The sequence below is a fragment of the Glycine soja genome, chromosome 11 (genome assembly GCF_004193775.1).
Source record: "Glycine soja cultivar W05 chromosome 11, ASM419377v2, whole genome shotgun sequence".
Lineage (NCBI taxonomy): Eukaryota > Viridiplantae > Streptophyta > Magnoliopsida > Fabales > Fabaceae > Glycine > Glycine soja.
In genome coordinates, this window is record NC_041012.1 from 53,426,190 (window position 1) to 53,449,904 (window position 23,715).

The window sequence follows — 23,715 nt, forward strand, 5'->3', positions numbered from 1 at the left end:
GGTTTTTTATTTGTTAGTAACTGTTTTCGTTTCATTCATATTATGTATAATAAGTGTTGTCTCGAGTGGAAGCATGTAAGGTTTATCCAAGAGATTTTTTCATATTTGAGGTATATATATATATACATTTTATTGATTAAGTAAAAAAACTTATAATTTCACTTTAGTTTTATCTAGTTTAAATTTTGTGATACTTTTTTTTTAAAAAAATAGTTGATTAAATTCTTTTTTTTAGATAAATAAACCTGGTCTCGTGGCCGATTGTGTTTTTTCTACTCAAAACTCTCGATATATTATTTTCAATCTAAATATAAGGGTACTTAAGTTGGAATTGAGATATGGAATAATTTTAAAGATTAAAAGTGAGAAATTATAAGATATAAAATAAAGTTTATTTTAACAACAAAGATTAAGATTTGATAAGGAGATCAAAATAGTAAAAAAATATATATTAAAAGGCAATTTAAAAAATATATTGCATAAGTACTAAACAAATAGGAACAGTAAATTACAAACACATAATAATAATAATAATAATAATAATAATAATAATAATAATTAGTTACAATCTATTATTAACGTCTGGATATATTTGTTGTATTTTTTATACTTTTAAAATTAAATTTTGTATTTTTATCTTTGAGGAACATGTTAGCAGAGTGTGAATATAAAAAGAAAAAAAAAATTATGATAAATATGCTCCTACGCTGACAACCCAATATATTTGTCGCATGTTAGGAACTAAATTTTGTATTTTCATCTTTTAAGGACGTGTTTGTTAGTAAATTACACATTGAAGGACAAAAGTAACTATTTATTCTTTTATTTTTTTTTTTAAATTATAGGGGAAATGTGAGGAAGTTGGTATTAGCATTGTATGTATTTATGTATTCGTAGAGTGAGTTTTGATTGTGGGCTGCTCCAGCCACTGCCGTTGGTCTTATCTTTTGCTGAAACTTGAAATTGAATCTCTCTCAAGCTTCCTTTTTTAAAAGGTTAGGGATCGAAGCAGAAGGAACTAAGTAAGAAGAGATGGGATTGGATTTGAGACAAGTGGTGGCAGCTGTCCTCACCCTCACGATGTTTGTCATGCTTGGAAATATGATCAAAAGAGACCACTTTGATAATTCACTTCAAGTAAGCACACCCTCTTTTTCATTTGCATTTGCATTTGCTAGCTCACACCAGAAACAACAGTATAACTAAATTCATCTTAAGAATGAAAACCAAAGCCTTTCCTCAACAGAGCTTATAGATCCCTTGTTTACACTGACAAACTAGAACTAGGAGAAGAGACCATAATTGTTTTCAATAAGAATGCTTTATAGTCGAACCACATTTCAATATCTGAACTTGGCAGTCCTTCCAGTTGGGTGTGAATTCGATTCTTATTGCCAGTCAGTCAATTTTTCACTTCATTTCATTTGTGCTTTTTACTTTTTACTATACAAGGAAAAGCTTCCAGGAGGATCGGAGGATGCCAACTTTGAGACTGCTAAGTTTGATGCTACTCATGTAAGAAAGAATATAGGGCTTTGGAAGGGAGATGCGGATGGCCTAAAACCGTGTTGGGTTAAGCCATCTGCTGGTAAGACTCACTAATTGAATTTATCATATCATATATACTAGACAGACACTTATATTGTCATGGGTGCCAGATGATGTGGAACAGACCCAAGGATTTGTTACTTTTGCGTTAACCAATGGCCCAGAGTACCATATTTCTCAGGTAACTTAACTAATGTAATTGCAGTTATTATTTCATTATTCTCTGAAACTCTAGTGATGCCTTATTCAGATAGCAGATGCAGTGATTGTTGCTAGAAGTCTGGGGGCAACACTTGTCATACCTGACATCAGAGGAAGCCAACCTGGTGACAAGTGGTTAGTGTTGATTTTCATTCTATACTTGGCATAGGTGTCTATTAATAAAAAATGTTTATTTTAATCCCCTCCATATTTTAACCTCTGCATAGCTTAGTCTAAATGAAAATGTGCTTATTTCTCAACTGCCAAAGAAATATTCTGTTCCTGCTTTTTTGGTTGCAAATAATTAGGGTCTGAAATTTTCTTACAAAGCAACCTTGACCTTTCTCCTAAGAACTTAAGCCTTTTGGAATTGTTGATCCTTGACATATGTAATGCTAGTATGTTTTAATTAATCTTTCTCTGGATATCTATTGTGTTGCCCTTATGAAAAATTGTGTAATTGATGAAAGTAATTATCACATGGAAATGTGTGGGTAGTTTGTGATTTATCAGCCACAAGATTGAAATTCCTGGCAAAAAAAAATTCCTATGTTCTTTATTGTTATAAGGTTTACTTGTTAATACTTGTGCCTCATTTAGATTCCCCCCACCCCGCCCACCCTTATTTAAACATTCTAACACATTGTTGGCTGAGGTGAGGGAAGCCAGGGCTGGGCCAAAACCCTTGGTCAAGTTGTAGGCTAAATTTTTAAGAAAAAAAGCTTAATGCATCTCCATTAACCAAGGACCAATTGTCATCCTTGTTATTTCAGCTCCCATTCTTATTGTAAGCTAGCTTCGGAGGCAGCTCAATATGAGCATAAGTAGTTGTAGATTGACGAATAGCTACTGTTAAACTCAATTTTTGAATTCAGTCTAATTTACTTTTTAAGTGCAATGAAGTACATTTTCCTAACTAATATAATTGAAATGTCAGGAATTTTGAGGATATTTATGATGTTGATGTGTTCATGAAAAGCATGGAAGGGGTGGTCAGAGTGGCAAAGGATCTTCCTACTCATATATCAACACGGAATATTGCTGCTGTGAAAGTCCCTAATCGGGTTAAAGAAGATTACATAGCTGAACATGTGGAGCCAATATACAGAACAAAGGGAAGTATAAGACTTGCAACTTACTTCCCTTCAATAAACATGAGAAAGGCAGGGAAAAAAGGTGACACTGATTCTGTTGCATGCTTAGCAATGTTTGGAAGTTTAGAGTTGCAGCCAGAAATGCATGAAGTGGTTGATTCAATGGTTGAAAGACTAAGAACTTTAAGCCGAAATTCAGACGGGCAATTCATAGCTGTGGACTTGAGGGTTGATATGTTGAATAAGAAGGGCTGCCAAAATAGTGATATTGAGAAAAGCTGCTACAATGCACAAGAGATTGCTGTGTTTTTTAGGCAGATTGGTTTTGACAAGGATACCACAGTTTATGTGACTGAATCAAGGTGGGATAGCAGCCTTGATTCTCTCAAGGATTTGTTTCCTAAGACTTATACAAAGGTAGGTTAAGTTGTTCCTCTCTCTTTTTCACACACACAAGTGCTTACGCTAACACTCATTTTTCCATTGGGACATTGAAAATTATACAAATTAGAAGCATTGTTTTGTATGAACTAGAAAGTGGAAATCTAAAATCCTTGTTGGTTATTGGTTGGTGCAGGAAGCCATCATGCCGGCAGATAAGAAGAAAAGGTTCCTAGATTCTGAATTTGAGAAAGTGATTGACTTTTATGTAAGTGCAGAAAGTGATGTGTTCGTACCAGCAATTTCAGGTCTGTTTTATGCCAATGTAGTTGGAAAGAGAATAGGTTCCGGAAAAACACGCATACTGGTTCCAGCTCCATCTGCTTCTGCCTCCAATTTCCTCTCTCCTTATGTCTCCAACAAAAACCACTTTGCTTATTCTTGTTACTGTTAGCAGCAAAAACAACAACTTCATTTATATATTATGCTCCAAGACACAATCTCAGTTTCCCAAACTACCTGCCCGTTATGACCTTTTGCTTTTCCAAGCGTTCACCAAAAGGGTTCACCGTCAAATGTGTACAGAGTGCTTTCTATTCATCACATTTTCTTTGTAAAATTCTGGTTGCCTTCATGGTTATTTATCATAATTGGTGGTGGTGAAACTAAAGATAATGTATTTGTTTGATCTCCATGGTATAATGGCATCGCATGTATTGGATTTCTTTTTCGTGATAAAAAGGTATATTTTTTTCTTGGTAGTAGGATGATTTTTATACATATTTTCATTACTGACATGTTTTTTGAGTTTCAACATTATATCATATCAAATCATAGTAATTTTTCTTCTTTAATTAATCATTTATGAAAAGACTTTGTTTTTTTTACTAACCCCTTGAATTTTATTTTTGGTGACATAACAATGAAGGGACAATTCCTCAATCAATCAATAACCATTAACTATGGGGAAAATAGTAGCCAATAGCCCTAATAGATCGAAAATTCTAAATTGGCCTAGTTATGATGCTTTACGAAGGCATCTGCCACTTGATTCCCTTGTCTGTGGATGGCTAGAGGAGCAATGGATGTTTTTGAGCTCTAACCGTCATTATGTTGAAGCGAAGGATCATAATCACTCCGGGAATGTCTTCCGGGGAGTTATGTTGCACACACCCAAATTGTTTTAATTTGATGAATCCAGGAGACTTGTTAGAGTATTCTTTTCTGGGGAAAGCTTCAGACCAGTTTTCATGTACTCCCTTAAACTAGTACGGATGCCATATAATTTTTTGCCTATAACGACAAAAGTTATGTCTCACTACGTTTGTCAGGCCTCTTCAGGTTAGTCTCCAATAAAAGTTGACCTAGCACATGATTAAGGAGGCTTCCAACCTTTGGGAGACTTTTCTCAATAAAATTAATAATGAGAAATTTATAAATTATTAATACTTCATATTTTCAAAAACAAAGTTTCACACGTCTTATTTTATTACTATTAAAACAAAGTTTTATTTAAACTAAAAATATTGAAGCCTAAAAAATCTATATATTGTTTGATTTTGACTTGCTGTAAGTTTTTTCAATTAATGTTTAAATTCCTACATAAAGTTATGTTGGAGAAGAATAAAAATGGTACTATGTTGCTACATTACATGTGAGTTGTTAGCTAACTATGAATTGCACGGTGGTGGTGCACGGGACTTGGACTTCCTCAATCTCCTGAAATATCGGGACAGAGGTGTTTTGGGAACTGGAATTAATTTTCCAACTATCGCAAGAGGCCAGCTGTTACAAGGTAGTAAGGTAAAATCACCTGTCAGTCAAATAAGTATATACCAAAGTTCATGAGAGTTGAGACTGAGAGCGATCATATACTCCAATCTAACCTGACAAGCCCAATACAAAGAGAAGCAAGCCACAGCTTCCAATCAAGCTTCACCGTCGTTGTGAATTTTCCAAGGAACTCGATGATGATTATCTAAACAATTTGACGTAGCTAGAGTCAGTCAGAAATTAAATTAAATGCACTCAAAATTAAGAATAATACGTAGTAAGTATAACTAACAAGCCTATTTATTCTATTCACACCTGAAGCACGAAGGTCATTCCAACAATTCCCATGAAGAGACGGTTCTTAGTCACTCCCCGGAAGACATTCATCTCTTCTGGTTTTCGAGCATTGAACTCGTTGAATATCTGTAAAATCAATTGAATAATCATTATTATTATATATAAAACTCGATCTTCAATAAGAATCCAATTAATAAAGAGGGGTACAATCCATCAACCCAAATATCTCACTTAGAGCATCTCCAATCGGACTGTTTACGTGAGTTATTTAACTTTAAATAATTAAGTAATAGTATTTAACTTTTTTTTCCACCAGAACAGATGACATAGCTTTGCTAATGTAAGCACCATTACTTATATAAGCAACCATTACTTAACAAATTTATACCATAAATAACATATTTTTTAAGTATTGTAGGATCCGTAAAATGAAATTAAAGACTTATTTTAATAATCTCGGTATTGGAATGAATTTTTGTAGAGTGCTTAAAGTTACGTAAAATTGAAAGACACAAAATTAAGATAAACAACTCATCTAATAACTATGTATTATAGATGCTCTTACTTGACAAAAGACGAATGCATTGAAAATTAAAGTATTCTTCACTTGTATGGTATGGGCTATAGAATCCTGATTATTACGTAGAATACTTTCACCGCCGAAGTTAAGAACGAGAAGGACGATGACTTGATAGAGAGCCTGCATTGCAATGGCAAATTAAATACTACAGTTACGGAAGGATCTAGTCTAAACAGCCCTATGCATGTTTCTACGATTCAATGATGAATGATCTTAACAAGTCTCTATAAGTATAGAATTTACCTGTACGATCAAGTTCCTCCACATGACATTTGTTATAAGGGGTTCCCTGAAAGCCAAATATAAGATATATCGTAGTAAGCCCAAGTCTGTCTTCAAGTGAGTATTTGGATTTTGAATAACCTTGTTTTTGTATAATTTTAGAAATTGCAATAAAAAAAATGCGTATAAATTCTCATAGTATAGTAAGAGATCCAATCAAACCAAACCAAACCAAACCTTCGGCCAACTGGTGATCTGTGCATAAGGTTGTCTGTTGGCGGTTCCGTAGCCAGTGCAAGAGCCCCAAGTGTGTCCATGATAAGGTTGACCCACAAAAGCTATACACAGTAAGAGAGGGGTAAACGCAGGTATTGTAAATGTGACTCTATCTGTAATTTGAATCATATATTCATTCAACAATATTAGAGGGCAGGGTACCTGTACAGCATTTAAAGGAACATCACCAGAAGATATTGCTGCCACTACATTTATTACAAGAGCAGCAACATTAACAGTGAGTTGGAACTGAATAAATTTCTGAATATTTGCATATACAGAACGGCCCCAGCGAACAACCTACACAAAGAGAACTACACATCTTAGATAATCTTATGAATGCTCGTGTTGTGTCTCCACGAAATAAATTTATCTCTTCTCAATCCAAGATCAATCCGTGAAATAAATTTTTAAAACATATCTATATAATTTGGAGTTTTTAGGGGGTTTTATATTTTAAAAGTTATTTTATAATTTATTTAATTTTTCAATTAAGTTCTTAATAATAAATTTTATAAATAATTCTTAAATTTTTTACCAAAAACACCAAATGACATATTGATGATTCATGATTGTAAACACACATTGACTTACTCTAATAAGTCGTAGGCCAGCAAGAACCTATTTAATCATTTTTAGAAGTATGCAAAGCAGTGAGAGCACGTTAAAAGCTTATATAACCTATTATGACCTACTTAAAAATCTAATAAAATTTCAGGAAGCTACAGAACAATTTAACATAAAATAAAAGCTAGAGAAATCATTGCTAAAGAAATGTACTTTATAACTTCTAAGTTGAGCATGTGAAATTGTACCAATGACAGACACCAAAAAAAGACAACCATATAATACATGCTTAAGTGAATAAACAACAAGCTTACCTTTACTACTGATGCAAAGTTATCATCCAAGATTATAATATCTGAACTTTCTTTTGCAACTTCTGTTCCTTGGATGCCCATAGAAAGACCAATATCTGCCTAAATTACATAATAGTAAAGCACTGTATCAACTATAATAAGGAAATTAATATAATTGATAAACTCTAGGTTTTAATAATGAATTTTAAATTTCAACTTTTAAGCACGCAGACAATCTGTTTGCATGACTTGAGTTATTTGATGATTAATTTTTCAGCATGACCCTCGTATATGAATTTGAAAATAGGTGTTTTATGGTTAATATGAAAATTCCTCGATGATAGCTGTTATTATATGCATTAACAAGTTCTCTCATTATTTTGTTACTCACTTGAGTAATGTTTTTGAAATATACTTGTGATGAAATATCCTCAATTAAGTAATTTCTTGACCTTGATATATCTATCTCTGCCTTAATTAGAACAAGCAATTACACCACCAACAACAGAAAACAACTCTTATGAACAAATTAAAAAAAAAAATAAACAACTAATAGAATTACAGGTTTGATTTTTCATTAATTTCAAGATAAAGAAACATCAATTTTACTATTATTTGTTGAGCAGAAGAAAAACACTCTGCGAATAAATAATATAGGATTTGACTTTTCTAAAGTATGAAGTGCACTTTAGAGAATAGAGTGCAATAATAAATAATCATTAGAAAATTCATAGTTGATATTGAAATAAAATATATGCACATGTAAAATGTCAAAAATAGATGTTTTCCGTACTTTAGAGGAGTCAAATCTATCTAAAGTTATAAAACAAATTACAGAAGCTCTAACTCATTATAAATGTGTGTCCGTGCACTATTTCCATGCAGTATTCTTAAGAAAGTAACTAAAAAAACGAAGAAAAACTTCAAAGTATTTTCAGGGCCCAAGACCTGTACATGCAAGAAATATACAGACCTCATGAAGTGCAGGAGCATCATTGGTGCCATCTCCTGTGACGGCAACAACTTCACCACCTGTACGTAGTGCTTGCACGATCAACAGCTTGTCAGTAGGAGAAGACCTCCCCATAACCTATATACAATATATATAAATATTTGCAAATCAATTCAAAAGTATATATGAAACATGTGGGGGATTCATTGTAGTATGGGTAATAAGCGAGGACAGCATGTAAGAATAGTAGTGGATTAATAATATTCTCGAATATTTTTAGGGAATGAATGTCACAAAAAAATCACAATGAAAGAACCATACTGTTATCTTTTTCGCAACTTGTTCCCTTTCTTTTTCAGATAGTTCACGAAATGTCTTTCCTTCAATTATATTTGGCTCAACAGCATCTTCAGTTGACATCAGTATTCCACACTCTAAAGCTATTGCTTTTGCTGTTTGAAGATTGTCACCCGTAACCATCCGTACCTGTGAGATCACAGATATACAATGTGCTGGGTTGCCTTGATTTTATATTTAGGAATTGAATATGGATAAAAACTCATGCAAGTTATAAAGGCAGAATCCACATTCCAACACTGCCCATTAATGATTTCAATGAACAGAAAACTAAATATGAAAAAATATTGTTGTATAATCGATATGAAAATTATACTCACCAAACATAAAAGTACATATTACCTTAACACCAGCTTCAGTGCATACTTTCACAGCATCCTTGACTCCAGGGCGACAAGGATCCTGAACATTCAGATTAATGCAGTTAGATGAAGGACGATAAAGGCCTGATTTGAAAGTATTAAAGACAAAGTAAGCTCCAAAGCATAAAGTGCATATAAAAATACCATATTCAGACTCTATTTTTTTTATATCAGAATACTTTCAACCTCAAAATTTGCAATCTTCACTAAACATGTGATATTTAAGTACATTTGTAGAACAGATAAAGTGAGAATATGAGAAGAACTAATCTTGACAGTTTAATCTTAGTTGATGTTCTAGAATACACTCTCACTTGATATGTTATGAGCATATTAATTAGAACACAAATCTGGTTGTACTATTTATTCAGAGAAATGGAAGTTATAGAGCACAAACAAATTTCAACAACTTCAACACATAACAATGAAAAAGAATCTTGCATTTTACCTTTATTCCAACAATAGCAAGCAAGACAAGCTCGTGTTCAGGTAAGCACCACTGGTCTAATTCCTCCTCATTAGATGGAATTTTGTCTAAATCATACGATCTGTATGCAATGGCAACACAACGCAAGCTCTGAGCAGCCATGTCTTCGATAGCGTTCTTGAAGAATACCTGGAATTTATAGATGAATATAATATTATATTATATACATAGGCAAAGGAAGATACTGCAAATTTAATTAACTGCTATGAGTCGCTAAGTTTTGAAAAAATCATAGTCTATTAGTATCCAATATATAATTGCAAATTGAAAAACACTTTACCGCATTAATATGGATAAAGTGATTTGGTGGTAGCCTTATATATGATTTTAAATTTTAGTTAGCTATCAACCAAAAAATTATTTTTTTTAATCTCCATTGGTTCGGGTCAATGACTTTAATTCCTTCAACAAACTTTCTATCACATGAAACTGCCGTTTCTAACCTTCTCTTCTTCAATAGATTTCAAGTGACCATCTGAATCAAGATATTGAGTACATTTTCCTAGAACTATCTCTGCAGCTCCTTTCCAATGTATATGTACTGCAGAGTCCGGCTGCCAAGCAAATTACATTCAGTACTTCTGATTATCATATATATGAAAGATGATGGAAAAATCCAACTGATATGATTCGATATTAGAAAAGTAAACATAATATACTTCTGTAAATTAAATAGGTTCAAAATGAGAGTTTAAAATTGAAAGCGCATAAGATGGATATGTATCATAATGGCTATAAGATACAATAAATAAGCAATGATTTGGAAAATAATTGTATCAAATGATTACCAGTTTCAGAGCAAGACCACCTCGCTTTTTCTCAGAATTGAAGGGGAAGACGTGGAGAATTGTTGAATTTGATCTAATAAGATCAAAATTCATCCCCAACTGCCACGAGGACTCAACAGAACAAAATCATTACCAAGCTAAAGCAAAGCAAAAAAATGGGGGGGGGGGAGTAAGGGTACCTTCACTGCCCAAGAAAGAATTGCCTTCTCTGTAGGAGACCCTGAAACCTCCGCCTCTCCACCATCCTACGGAAGCAAATGCATGCACAGAATGTAATGATACATAGATATCAATGCCATGATTCAAACATTCGTGAAATAAGAATCAAAGATGTAACGCCAGTTAATTAAAAGTACATGTGCAGGTTAGTAAAGAATCTTCAATCAATGTGTATATCATTATCATTCACAAGAAGACCAGTGCAATCTCATAGTAGTGAAAACAAATCAATAAATCCAATTTGTTTAATCCTAGTCATAACTTCCATTTTTAGAGTAACTTAAGAAGGACTTTATCTGCATCAGGTAATATGTCACAGGCAGACAAAATTTACAGCCACAGGAGAAATTTTAGTGCTTGCGACTGAAAAAACATTTGACAAATGATAGCAATGACCCAGTTGTTTTTATATTCAATTCTAAAGCTTCAAACCCCGCATATAAATTTGAAGAATCTTGGCTTCTTGTTATACTAGCTATTTGAATATTAAAGTGTGATGGGAAATATAATAACTAAGGTTCGATTTAATTTACTTAGAATGTTCAAAAATTAAAAATACATTTTTTAAACAAAAACAAAACTGAAAGAGCATCCTAACTACGTCAGCATCCCCTCCACTGTCCACGCTCAATAGCCCACCAGAAATATATTAATAAGAAGAAATAACTACAAAATGCATGGGGGCATGAACCAAACCCACGAAAGAGGACTATTTAATTAGGAAAACCCATTCTATTCCTAGTGAAGTCAGATGAGATGAAAGATTAGAGGAGATATCATTAGAGGCTAACCTTTCTGTCCAAGTATTACCCTCACGTAGATGTGCCCCAGCACAAAAATAAAAAATAAATGGATTTCATTGTTTTTGTTCTATTAAATCTTATCAAATTGGACAAAAGTGAGTTTAATTTAAAAATAATAATATAAATTGACCAACTTACCCATATTCAATAACCTATTTAATAAAAGAAAAGAAAAAATTGATCATAAATTTATTTAAATTCTATCTTATAATAAATATTAAATACATAATTAAATTTTATATAAATACGACTAAAACATATAAATGAAAAAAATACAAAAAAATCATAATTTATAACATTAAAGGTGATTAAATTCTTCAACATAACCAAAAAAATGTCTCATAACAAAAAACTATAATACATAAATGTTCAACCATCAATATTATAACACTTAAATATGATTATAATATCGCACTTTAACAGTTTCAATCTATTCTAAAAAAAACAGTTTCAATCTCATAAATTCCATGTCTATTTGATAGTTTAAAAAAATGTCTCTAAATTTGAATCACTCTTTACTACGTTCAACCCTCTCAATCCATTGTTTGTGTTGTTACCAAGTCTCCTAATCTTTTTTCATTGTTTGGGTCATTCAAGTTTAGAAAACTTCAAGCAAATGGTTGCTCAACTTTCGAATTTGCAATCCTTGTTGTGAGTCCTATCAACTCAGCAAGCATGTTAAGGTATCTTTTCCTAATAGAGTCAACAATTGGGCTGAATTTCCTTTTGATATTGTTTTTTATGTTTGGATTCTTAGAGCATCTTTACTCAAAGAACTCATTTTGGATTCTTAGACCACTTTTTGTCGGTCTCATGATACCACATAAGATGTATGAAAAAAAAAATTTCTTGGAAGGTTTTCTCCTAGAACCCAACCTCCGGTGTGGAAAGCTTTTGAACACAAATAGTGGTAGATCTGATGGATAAGGGATTCTTGAGTTTAAAAACACCATTAAAGATGCTTTTAGATCAATGCCTCCCTATTGTTGTTCTTGATTGGTTCTTCTGTTACCTTCTTCCCCCTCTCTGTTCTTCTCCCTCATTGTTTATTTATTTGTTGGTTCCCTTGAAATACTGTTAGGGAGAGAGAGATTAAAAATGTTTTTTTTTAAGTGGCACAGATCTTCAGGATTCTTCCAAAAGAACCGATCTACACGATGGAGATCTTGGCTGTTGCTCTAGTGTTGGATCTTCACATTTTGAGATCTTGAGCCTAAGATCCTGTGCCAAAACTCTTACTAAAGATGCTCTTAGTGTGTTCCTTCTTTATTAGGATATATGTACGATCTCATCTATCATTAAGAAACAATCTTTGTTGCAAGATTGAGAGCAAAAAGTAGAGTATCATGTTATGGCTCACACTACTTGTGACCCCTTGAAGCTAAAGCATTTGCTTCAAAAGTTCAAGTTTTGTGAGGTTGGTCCTATGGTATATGCTCGAGAAAATCAATCACCCTTGTATCTTTCTTCAGAGTCAATTTTTCATGAGAGAACTAAGTACATAGAAGTTGATTATCGTTTCATCAAAGAAAAGATTCCCTTAGGCATTATCAGAACATCTATGAATTTGAGTGACCAACTAGCAAACATCTTCACTAAGTCAATTTTTCATGAGAGAACTAAGTATATAGAAGTTGATTGTCGTTTCATCAAAGAGAAGATTCCCTTAGGCATCATCAGAACATCTTCTATGAATTTGAGAGATCAACTAGCAAACATCTTCACTAAGTCTTTGCCGGGTCCTTGGATTGCATACATCTATAACAAGCTAGATGCATATGATCTATATTGCCATTGAATTTTTATATGATATACTACCATCACTTGATAGCTAAAATTTAGGGAAGTTTGTCATATCATAGGATTAGGATTTTAGTTTCGCACGTGCACCTTGGATTAAGGGATAATTCCTTCTTGATTTTCTCTAATCTCTTGTATCTACCTAGAGCATTGTTCAAGTGAAATCAATACTATTTAGTCTTTCATCAGTTTCAGACTCTCAGTTTCCAAATTGTCCTCAATGTACTAAATTCTAATGAAGTACTACAGTTGTTCCAGATCTTCCAGAAGACAACTGAACGCATGCAAGCATCTACTATGCATTTGTGTGTTTGAAGAATCACATGCAAGATACCATTCTCGAACAATAAATCCAATCAAACCATGAGAAACAGTTAGTATTAGATTATGGGAATATCTTGAGCTAATCTAGTACCAAATGTCTCAACATAAAAGGGAATTTTAGACATTGTTGTCAAGTAAAAGGCAGACCTTAGGCACAAAAATATTGCCAGTTGTATTTTGCGCAATGCCCTCATTTATCAGAGATGAAACTTCGGGATGCAATTTTGTCAAGTCATCTGGTGGATTTAGTTTCTTCCTTCCAACACATGCCTCAACTACCGTCATCTATAATTCCAAAAAATAAGTTACAATCAAATACTGATAATTCAAGTATTTCAAGTAAAATGAAGTAAGAAAATGCAGGTAGCTAGGTGTTAGCAGAATGAGCAAACAGCTTGTAAAACTATTAGATAGATTATGTCTGCCAAAAACTATGAATATATTGCCAAGCTTTGATCTCAATTGGCATTGGGTGAGGTTCAACCCTGTACCAGTCATCATTCTCTTTTCTTATCCATGTTCTTGTACCTCTAATTTGACCCAATGGATCTATCATACAATTGAAGCCATTTACTGAACTGCTGATATGTTTTATGAGTTCCTTCTCTATTTCTCCATATAACAACAACCAAGCCGTTTTCCCCTGGGTCTCTTTCTCCAAATTAGCTCTAAATACATAATGCATTGTTCTTCCGATCATATATAGCAGCCTAGCATGTGGAAGCAAAGCGCAAACAAAACAAAATAAAATCTCATGGTATTAATCTTCATGAAGCTAGATTATTTAAATTTCTAGAAACCTAGTACCAAAAAAGCTTATGAAAACCATTTGCATTTTTACTTAAAAATAGCATGCAGTGGACCACAAGAAAGCAATTATTTTTTTGGAAAAAAGCAATGACCAATCTGTTATGAAACCAATACCAACAGAGCCGCATCAATTAGATAACTCTTGGGAGCTTTTATTCATATGCATAAATGTAAATTATGGCCATAGCTCCTCTTGGACTATCCAACCCTCTGGCCACAGAACCCACCTGATTTAAGGTCAAAGTTCCTGTCTTATCACTGCAAATTGTTGTAGCAGATCCCATAGTTTCGCATGCGGACAGCCTTCTCACCTGCACAAAAGTTAGAAAATATGTTCCAAAACTGAATATGAAAATTAACAAATAATTGCAAAATTTAGTAGATACTGTGATGACTGTTGGAGAACAAAAAGATACTTGCCAAGGCTTTGTCTGCCATCATTTTCCGCATTGAGTATGCCAAACTATCATGGGTGTGGTCAAGGAGGAAAATTACACAGATTAGAATGAAACATCAGACAGCTTGGTTTTGGCTACGTCTTGTGTTGTACAAGGAAATAACTAGCAACATTTACTTACGTTAAGGTAACTGCTAAAGGTAGACCTTCGGGCACTGCAACCACCACAATTGTTACCTGCAAGGCTCTATATTGAGTAGAAAAACTATTACAAAAGATGTTTCAAAACATAATTCAGAATTCACACTTACTGCAATGGTAAAAATTTTGATGACCCCATCTACTGCTTTGCTAATACTAGTCTCTCCAGCAACAAATTGTACTTTTCCATCTAAATCTTTCGAATGGCCAGAGAAGTATCTAGCATTCCAAAATCATTACACAACTAGTCAAAGTTGGCACTGAGCTAGTATTAATAAGTTCATAGCCAACAAAATAACAACTGATGTTTACCTTCCCAACAGGACTGCAAGGACACAAACAGCTACAGTAAGCCCAACTATGCCAATAAAAGTTGCTACTCCATTCAAACGAACCTATTAAATGTCACTAAAAATATGTTAAAAGTTTAAACGTGACATTTATCTTCTTTAAGGTACAGCTAAAGCAACAGCCTTTTCTTGGTTTTGGATGGGGGTAGGGGGGAACCTGTAATGGAGTCTCTTCTCCAGTATCCTCTGAGATACTTGCCATCAGCAGTCCCCACTCAGTATTTATACCAACACCAGTTACCTACAGATGACAGTAAAAAATAAGTCAGGGTGCAGTAACATTCTGAAAAAATTTGTTTCATGTGCTTAAACATATGCCACTAGAATCATCAAAATAGGAGTACATAAAACTTGCACATAGCCATAAGGACCATGAATGGCAAAATGACAATTATATTTGAATAAAATAATTATTGAAATATGAAAGAATCAAATTTGTTGCATTAGAAAGACACAAGCAATCTAATAGAATAATAATTAAAAAAAATGCTAGGAAGCAGTTGAAACCAATGAAAAATTAATTTCACATTCAAAAAAAAAAATCTATTACCAATTTAGAACACTTTTATTGATTTAGATATTGAATGAGGAAAAGGAGAGAGAAAAAAACTATTTGCAGTGTGTATTGATATGTTATTCAAATTCAATGTGACATAAAGACCAAATACGAATTCCTATTTAAAGTTGTACTAGACTTTTAATCCTAATAAAATAAAAAAAATAAATCATAAAATAAAAAAGAAATACAAAAACTAATCCAAAAAGTTAATAAGGAAAAATAGAAATATGGCAATAAAAAAATATAATAATAGAGAAATATGCCAACATTCCCCCTTAAACTCAAGTAGGAGCAGATGGAACCAACTTGAGTTTGAAAACAAAGGTACAGAAGCATGCAAGGTCAAATCTGATTGGTAGAGATGGGGTCAGACTGCATGAAGGATCCAAGACAGTCAAACTACATTTGGAAGTGGAGACAACGCCATACTACACATATGAGAGGATTAGACTTTATTTGAGGTCAGAGATGGGAACAAATCCAATCTACAAAATAGATATGCTGATAAATTGAGCCAATCTACTAAAAAAGAAGGGCTAAACAAAGCATATTTGCGAAGAGACAAAATTAAACAGATCCAATCTGTGGAAAGAAGTTGGAATGGCGGCAACAAGGCATTGCAGGATAGTTTCCTAAAACTGAAAATTCAAAGTGACCAAACTCGAAAATGAAAGGTCATGGTTCATTGATAATAAAGTTTCATGAACTCATTATGACATAAAGGAGGAATTATTCCCAAGAAATGGATACCATAACTCTAATACCAAGTCTAAACTATGCAAATTTGTGTTGATGTATTATTCAATGTGATATAAAAGACAAAATACTAATCCTTATTTATAATTGTACTAGACGCTTACTAGTTACTCCTAATTAACGAAGGAAATAAATCATAAGATAAGGAAATCTAGAAACTAATCCTGAGAGATAATAAGGAAAATAGAAATTAAAATCAAACCAAATAATAATGATAATATGGAAATATGCTAACAATAATCAACAAGGTAACACAATCCGCGTTCTCATGATCAGCCAGTGCAGCCAGCATATCATTAAGTTAAAAAAAATATTAGCATGCTTGCTGCATAAGATCAGAATGTAGCATGTGAACTAACTTCATAAACCAGAGACTTTTTGCACTAAAATAATTCAAAACCATAAAACCAATCATGCTTATGTCAACACAGACTTCTCATCAAATAACAGGCAGAGTAGCATAACAGGATATAACATCACATTATACCAGCATAGCACCAATTCCATCTGCTACTTTGCAACCGGACATCAAAAAAGGTGTTTTTTGGTCCTTGTGAATCTGCAGAACATTCATTGCTTAAAAATCATAAGGATTAAAAACTAATAATTAGGTCAGTAGAAGGTATGAACAACATACAATCTTGCTTTCACCAGTCATACTCGATTCATCAATGGCAAGAGAGTGACCAGTGATTACAACTCCATCGGCAGGAACCTGAGAGCATCCATAGAGTAGTTCACATAGAATATAGAAAACTAGTCAGTGCTTGTTTTTTTTTTTTGAATTAAACAAACTATGTATTGATTCAAAAATTAACCGAAAAGTACAAGGCGATCGCTAGGATCCAGCCACCAAAAAGGACAAACGCAAACCAGAGAAAAATTAACCCATCATAAGATTAGCTATATGATCTCTAAGATACCCACTATACCAACCTCTGTAAACTATCATATCTATAATATTATCCACTATTTTTGTATTATCAATAGTATTACCGAAACTCTTATCGTTACGGTATCTCCAGATTCCATATAAAGTTTCAGCAGCAGCTAGTTTCAAAATTGCATGTCTCTTTCCCTTCCCTTTTGTGGATGAAATTAACCACTCTAACTCATCATTCCACTCACGCGGTACTCTCTTAATTTGAACCCAATCAAGAACTTTAGTCCAAATAATTTTAAGCTCCGGGCAGCCATAAAACAAGTGATTAATAGATTCTTCAGCAGGACAAAAGCAACACTTACTATCTTCAATCATACCAAATTTTTTCAGATGGTTTTTAGTGGCTAACCGCCCATGACAAGCAAGCCATAGAGTCATCAGAGCTCTAGGCCTCGCTGTATTCCCCCGAAACAGATTACGCCAGCGCACTTTTGAAGTGTTGGTGCAAAGACTTTTATAAACCTCCTTCATACCAAATCGATTTTTCTCTAGCATGCTGTCCCATATAGATTGGATATCCAAAATGCTACTACGATGCTTCAGGATACTTTTCATAATCCAAGAGTTGTGAATCTTTACACTCACATTCATCAGTGCTTGTTTGGTTAAACACTAAAATCAATTTTTCCCACCACAGCACATGTTCAAATGTAAAATTTACGGCTGAGATTAATTTAAACGCATCTCAATTATTCAGCAATTCAAAATCAATTCTACCCCAACTTAAAAACAAACAGACCTTCAATTTGGAGAGCAACAAAATGAAATACTTTGCAAACTCACCTGATCTCCTATTTTAAGGGGCACTAAATCACCAACAACAATATCAAATATCGATATTTGTATTGTTCTGCCACCTCTAATGACCTGTAATGAGTACAAAGTACATGCTCAGTGTAACTTCCACAAGATGTTTTAATAGTATAATGTCACACACCTCCAATTTTATATTTTGTTTCTCAGCATTTAAGTTCTGAAACTGCAAAGATTGCCGATAATCACTGACAGCTGGCAAACAAAAAGGCAAAAGTAAAAACATAGTTATCTGAATAAATTAGAGACCTTCCTGACCTCCGTCTTCAGGGATTCTAATAAGCTTTATTAAATCATACACTAATTATTTAAGTAAAACATGTTAAATATTTTTAAATTCTCAAAATATTAAATATTTTATTACCCTTTCATCCTTAAATTTCAAAAACTAAAAGTTGTACTAGATTAATTAATATACAAATTACAGAATGCCAAAAGTAACATTCATAATTCAAGGACAAATAAGTTATTCCAGACGGTCACTTGTGCATAACACAGGAAAAATTATTTTACAGACATTGTCATTTTTAACAGAAAAAATAAATAATATGACAACAATCTAAACAATTACCCTCCTCCTTTTGCATCCTTCGTCTCATCTTTCTCTCTCTTTTTTTTGGTAATACTTTAATTAGGATCTTTGACTCCCTGGTCAGACCCAAGGTATCCCTACAAGTTTCAGTCCTTTTGGTCCGTTATGAGACTAATTTTCAGTCTGGATTGGTCGCACTTAAAGTTTCTCTCTTCTCCCCAAGAGTGTATTTTGGGAGAATCAAACTCAGGTTCTCCCCCACAAATTCAGTGTGGAGTTACCAACTGATCTACATCCATTGAATTCTATTTTCTTCTCTCTAAAGCCATCGCAGATAGTATTGATTTTTTTTTTTTTCATTTTCAAAGGTTATACGGAAACTAGTTTCTGTAATATAAAATTTACTTTCTATAATGTAATTGTTTTTATACATTAGCAGTGATGAGTCACATGTTCTAAGAATAAGTTTCGGAAATTAATTTCTAAAAAGGTATTTTGAAAAAAAAAACAAAAAAAAACAGCTCCCAAGTACAAGTAGCCAAGTCTCTCTGTATTAGGAATGATAGAGACGAGTTTGTCATTAATCAAGTCTCTCTGTTTTGCTGCTACTGTTTTGCCTATTGAAGCTGAGGCTATTGGTCTGTTACAAGCCTTACATTGGCTGTCTTTTTTGGGTTATAGCATTGTTGATGCTATTTTGGTGAACAGATTCAGTAATACAGATCTAGGAGGTATTTGCAAATGTGCAAGAATAGTTTTATCTCTTTTCCAAACTTTGGGTTAAGTTTCTTTAGGAGACAAGCCAATTGCACTGCTCATGTGTTAGCTAGGGAGGCGCAAATTTATGCTGGTCACCAGATATTTGAGCATATTCCAACCTGTATTCAGGACATTGTCCTTTATGAAAGGATACAAGTTTATTTCAGTCTCTTGACCCCTAACTTGTATATTCTAATGTGAGATTACTTTTTAGAAGACGCCAAGCACTTCTTGGACTTGATGCATATGAGAGGCCTAACTCAATTCCAAAAGCTAGCTCTAGGAGTGAGGATTGCCCCTTACTTATATATTTTAATGTGGGATTACTTTTAGCCGATGTGGAACTTGAATTATTTCTTACTGTAATGAGGGAATTTTATGCAGGAAAATATAACTGCAGGGGGGCTTCACTTGTAATTGTTATACAACATGTAATGGTCTTTGTTACTTCTGGTACCTGTTAATAATATTCCTTTTTGGCTGACCAAAAAAAATTCCAAACCAGCCGAATAGACACGTAGAAATATTTTGCCAATATTTACATCTTATTCATTAAAACAAAAAGAAACTATTAAATAAATTACCTGTAACTATAATGACAAGAAAAACAGCGAAAGCAATGCTTCCCCCGTCGTACCACCCTTCTTCCAAGCCCTAGCGATTAGAGATAAAGGAAAAATATAAACATTCGTGAACGATGTCAACGTCAATATAATGTAAGAAACAGTACAGACTTACAGTGATACCAAGCACCATGAAGAAACATGCACGAGAGACACAGCAAGTCTCGAAATAAACACTTAAAAATATTCATTTCAAATCACTTTGTTTTGTACACGTAGTCAAATGTTGAATAATGGGAGGAAAAAAATTGTAAAGAGGAGTTAAAATAATATAACAAATACATAAAATAAAAATATAAAATAGCAATAATCGTTTCACATATTTTATTATCATTTAATTTTCACACAAGTATAAAAAATTACATTCTTAACTAATTAAAATTATCTTAAATATAATATTTAAAGTAATTGTTATAAAAATTAATAAATTTATCAACAATATGTAATTTGGCCATAGAATAAAAAACTTATCCTTTCCGTATATTTTTATACTTATTTTTATCTCTTGAAACATGTGAGAAAATATTTTGATGCGAAAAAGAAGGCCGGAAAAAAAAAGAAGCAAAAGAGTGTAAAAAGAGGGAAATAAGATGAAATAATCAGCTTTCAAAAGTAGAATAAATTAATAATAAATTATACAACACAAATAAAGTGAATTGTGGCTGAAATGTGGTGAATTCACTTTATCTTGCATTTTTATGCAGTATGCCATGCTCAGATATGGCAGATTCCTTGTCCCTCCACTTAAGAAGTAATGGGAGGTTAAAAAGTAATGCCCTCCCTTTAATTTTATTTGTCACTTGTTACTTTTTAATTGAGGGAACGTCAAATGAAAACAGGTGATTTAATTTGACTGAACAGGGAACCCACTATTACAGTTATGATTGATAAGAATTACTACTAGCAAATAAGGGTGTTAATCGCACCTCTGTTTTTATTCCAAGTACTAATGACACCACAGCTGCTATAATCAATATTATAAGAGTCAGATCTTGCCAAGATTCCCATAGAAACCTCTGTAAAACAACCAGAGAGAATTAATAATATCAGCATAGCAAAGCAACTGATTCATCATCAACAACCAGAGAGAATTAATAATATCAGAATGTAATTAGATCATAAAGAATGTACCCAGAAACTTCTCCCCTTTTTCCGAGGATATGTATTAGTTCCAAATGCATTTTTCCTCTTTGATAGATCAGCATCATCTCCATTAATCCCCTTATCCGGAATTGATTTTAGTAAATTTGATAAGCCTTTAACCTGACTAAGACACCACTGGAGTATATTAGCAAAGCAGATCACTTCAACAACACAAGGTCGCAAACAAAAATGTGTTGAAGTAGACTTGCCCCTCCATATTGTTGTAAAGCAGAAATATTCTGATTCTTAGTCATTGAAACAAGTTGTTCGAGCCCAACTGCATACTCACCAACTGGAGATGGGGATGCCACTGCTGCTGAACTTGTCACTACAATCCAAAATATTAAGTGAAAGAGGGTACCTAGTACTATTTTTGTTAAAACAAGCACTAGTCACAACTCAATGCAGTTAATTAGGTGAATGTAGTGCTATAAGACTATATATATATGAAGAAACCAAAACAAATAAATTAATTGAAAACAAGAAACCAAGATTCGGTATTACAGCAATTCTATAATGGTGGACGACTTTCTGTCTTTCACCAGTTCAAGTACGGCGTATCCACATAAAAATAGAATACCGCAGAATAGTTAAATTATTTTTTCTAACAATGCATAGCTATATGTTAGGTATTGGCAGGGTCAGGGTGAGAAATGAAAGATTGTGGTAAGGAAGGTGAAGTATACCATACCTAGTTCCCGTTCACCAGCCAATCTGAAAAGCAAAGCTGCCTAATAGAAGAATTGGATTGATTAGAAGAAAAAGAATGAATTAATTGATAAATTAAGATTGAACATTAATTACTCACTCTGATGACTTGTGCGTGGGATCTAATCATGCTTTTCTTTTGCTCTTTCTCCTCTTCCTTTTTCAAGTCAAGAGTGTATCTAAAACGCCTGGACGCATTGAGGACGAAAGCTGCTTGCTGCAAATGCATTTCAGTTAATAAGATAAGATAGATAGAAAAATTAATTAATTAATTAACTGAATGCAGAGAGATTAAGTATTATTATTACTCGCCAACGCTTGAGGGACTCGGGCGGTGCATTTTTGGTATGCGTAATATCGAAAGGATCGTTAGGATCAACGAGCAATTCGTCTTCATCGTTGTCGCTGTCGTTGGTGGTGGGGTCGTCAGAGTGGCTGCTGCTGCTGCCGGCAATGGTGACGGTGAGAAGGCCATTGGAGGAGGAGGTGGAACCACGCGAGGTGGAGGCCATGTTAACGTTGCTACTCATCTCTCTCTCTTCCTTCCTTCACAAATCACAATTCAATTCCAAAGAATGCAGGCTAGACGTGGTCCTGACTGAGATTTCCCCCTTCTCCGGCTCCAACCCAACGCAATGCTGCCTCTCTCTCCTCTTTCCTATATCCTATAGTTGGCCAATGCTATTTCTATTTCTATTGCTGGAAATTCTCATTCATACATCTCTCTCTCTCTCCAATTGCTTCTATTCTAAATATAGAAGCCATGAGGTTTGGGAACACACAACTGCAAACATATCCTTCCCGCCACCTCTACGCCCCTTTTCATATCGTAATTTATAATTTTTTTATTATTAAAATATGTTTTTTCTATATATAAACATATAAAATAGCAAGTTTTTCATATAGTCCAGTCAAATTTTACAATCACTTTGAGTCCTTACATTTTCCCCATTAGCAAGCATAATCCTTATGATTAATTTGGTTGTTGAGGTGAAATTTTTTGTAAGCTCTTTTAATTTCTATAAAATTATAATTTTTTTTATTCTATCAAAAAATTCCTTACATTGTAAGGGAGTAAAATGATAAAATCAAAAATGTTGTGAAGACTAAAACATTTAAGGTGAATCTTTTACAAAGTTAATGGTTATGTTAGATTTTAGGCTTAATGGTAAATTTTATCTTCAATTTTTTAATTTTTGGTGAATTTTATTTTCAATTTTTTAATTTGGCTTATTTTACCCCAATTTTTTTAACAAACTTTTAAAATTTTACCTTTATCAATTATCCATTAATAAACACAAAATTGAGATTAATTTTTCCAAAAAAAAAATTAAAAATAGGGGTAAAATTCCCCCAAAAAATTAAAATATTGGGGATAAAATTTGCCAAAAAATAATAAGGGGTAGAAAGTGCAATTATGTTAGTAGTAAAATGATGGAGGGTAAAATTTGCAACATCCTTAAAATTTAGAAGCAAAATGTGTCAAATTAAAAAGTTGTAAATAAAATTCGCCAAAAAATAAAAAGTTTTGGATAAAAAATACAATTAAGTCTATTAGAAATTGTTCTCACATGAGTCATATTATATATAAAGAGAGTAGAGAGAGGAGAAGGGATGTTGTAAAGACTAAAACATAAGGGATCCACTTATTCTAAAAGTAATTCTTGAAGTTATTTCTCATCCTAACGATTTATTTTTTTAAAATTTAATGATTATAATAAGTAATTAATCTTAATCATTAGATATAAAAAAATGATGACATTAAGAATAACTCTAAAAAAATTACTCTCAAAATAA

General features: G+C 33.1%; 2 protein-coding genes across 3 annotated transcripts; one reads left to right on the plus strand and one right to left on the minus strand.

The window, feature by feature from the left end:
- Positions 1-890: 890 nt before the first annotated feature.
- On the plus strand, positions 891-3,985 carry LOC114377469 (protein MANNAN SYNTHESIS-RELATED 1-like). Of its 2 annotated transcripts, none has more exons than XM_028335991.1 (6): positions 891-1,137; positions 1,453-1,588; positions 1,659-1,729; positions 1,799-1,884; positions 2,687-3,260; positions 3,421-3,985. In XM_028335991.1, the coding sequence occupies exons 1-6, from the start codon at positions 1,033-1,035 to the stop codon at positions 3,676-3,678; spliced, it is 1,230 nt and encodes a 409-aa protein (XP_028191792.1). In that variant the 5' UTR covers positions 891-1,032; the 3' UTR covers positions 3,679-3,985. The 2 variants fall into 2 exon arrangements, with proteins under 2 accessions (XP_028191792.1, XP_028191793.1); XM_028335992.1 differs by having other exon boundaries at positions 892-1,137; positions 1,459-1,588.
- Positions 3,986-4,703: 718 nt separating this feature from the next.
- On the minus strand, positions 4,704-22,682 carry LOC114374921 (calcium-transporting ATPase 9, plasma membrane-type-like). The gene is made up of 33 exons (XM_028332645.1): positions 22,227-22,682; positions 22,019-22,135; positions 21,902-21,941; positions 21,420-21,538; positions 21,199-21,330; positions 20,994-21,083; positions 20,029-20,098; positions 18,278-18,348; positions 18,124-18,207; positions 17,035-17,112; positions 16,885-16,956; positions 15,240-15,323; positions 15,045-15,127; positions 14,843-14,951; positions 14,713-14,768; positions 14,555-14,597; positions 14,362-14,445; positions 13,472-13,609; positions 10,358-10,423; positions 10,179-10,277; positions 9,834-9,944; positions 9,352-9,519; positions 8,884-8,943; positions 8,506-8,670; positions 8,206-8,322; positions 7,254-7,352; positions 6,535-6,672; positions 6,334-6,434; positions 6,118-6,163; positions 5,860-5,994; positions 5,313-5,420; positions 5,111-5,202; positions 4,704-5,009 (listed from the first exon to the last, which is right to left on the minus strand). The coding sequence occupies exons 1-33, from the start codon at positions 22,446-22,448 to the stop codon at positions 4,895-4,897; spliced, it is 3,312 nt and encodes a 1,103-aa protein (XP_028188446.1). The 5' UTR covers positions 22,449-22,682; the 3' UTR covers positions 4,704-4,894.
- Between the last annotated feature and the right edge of the window lie 1,033 nt (positions 22,683-23,715).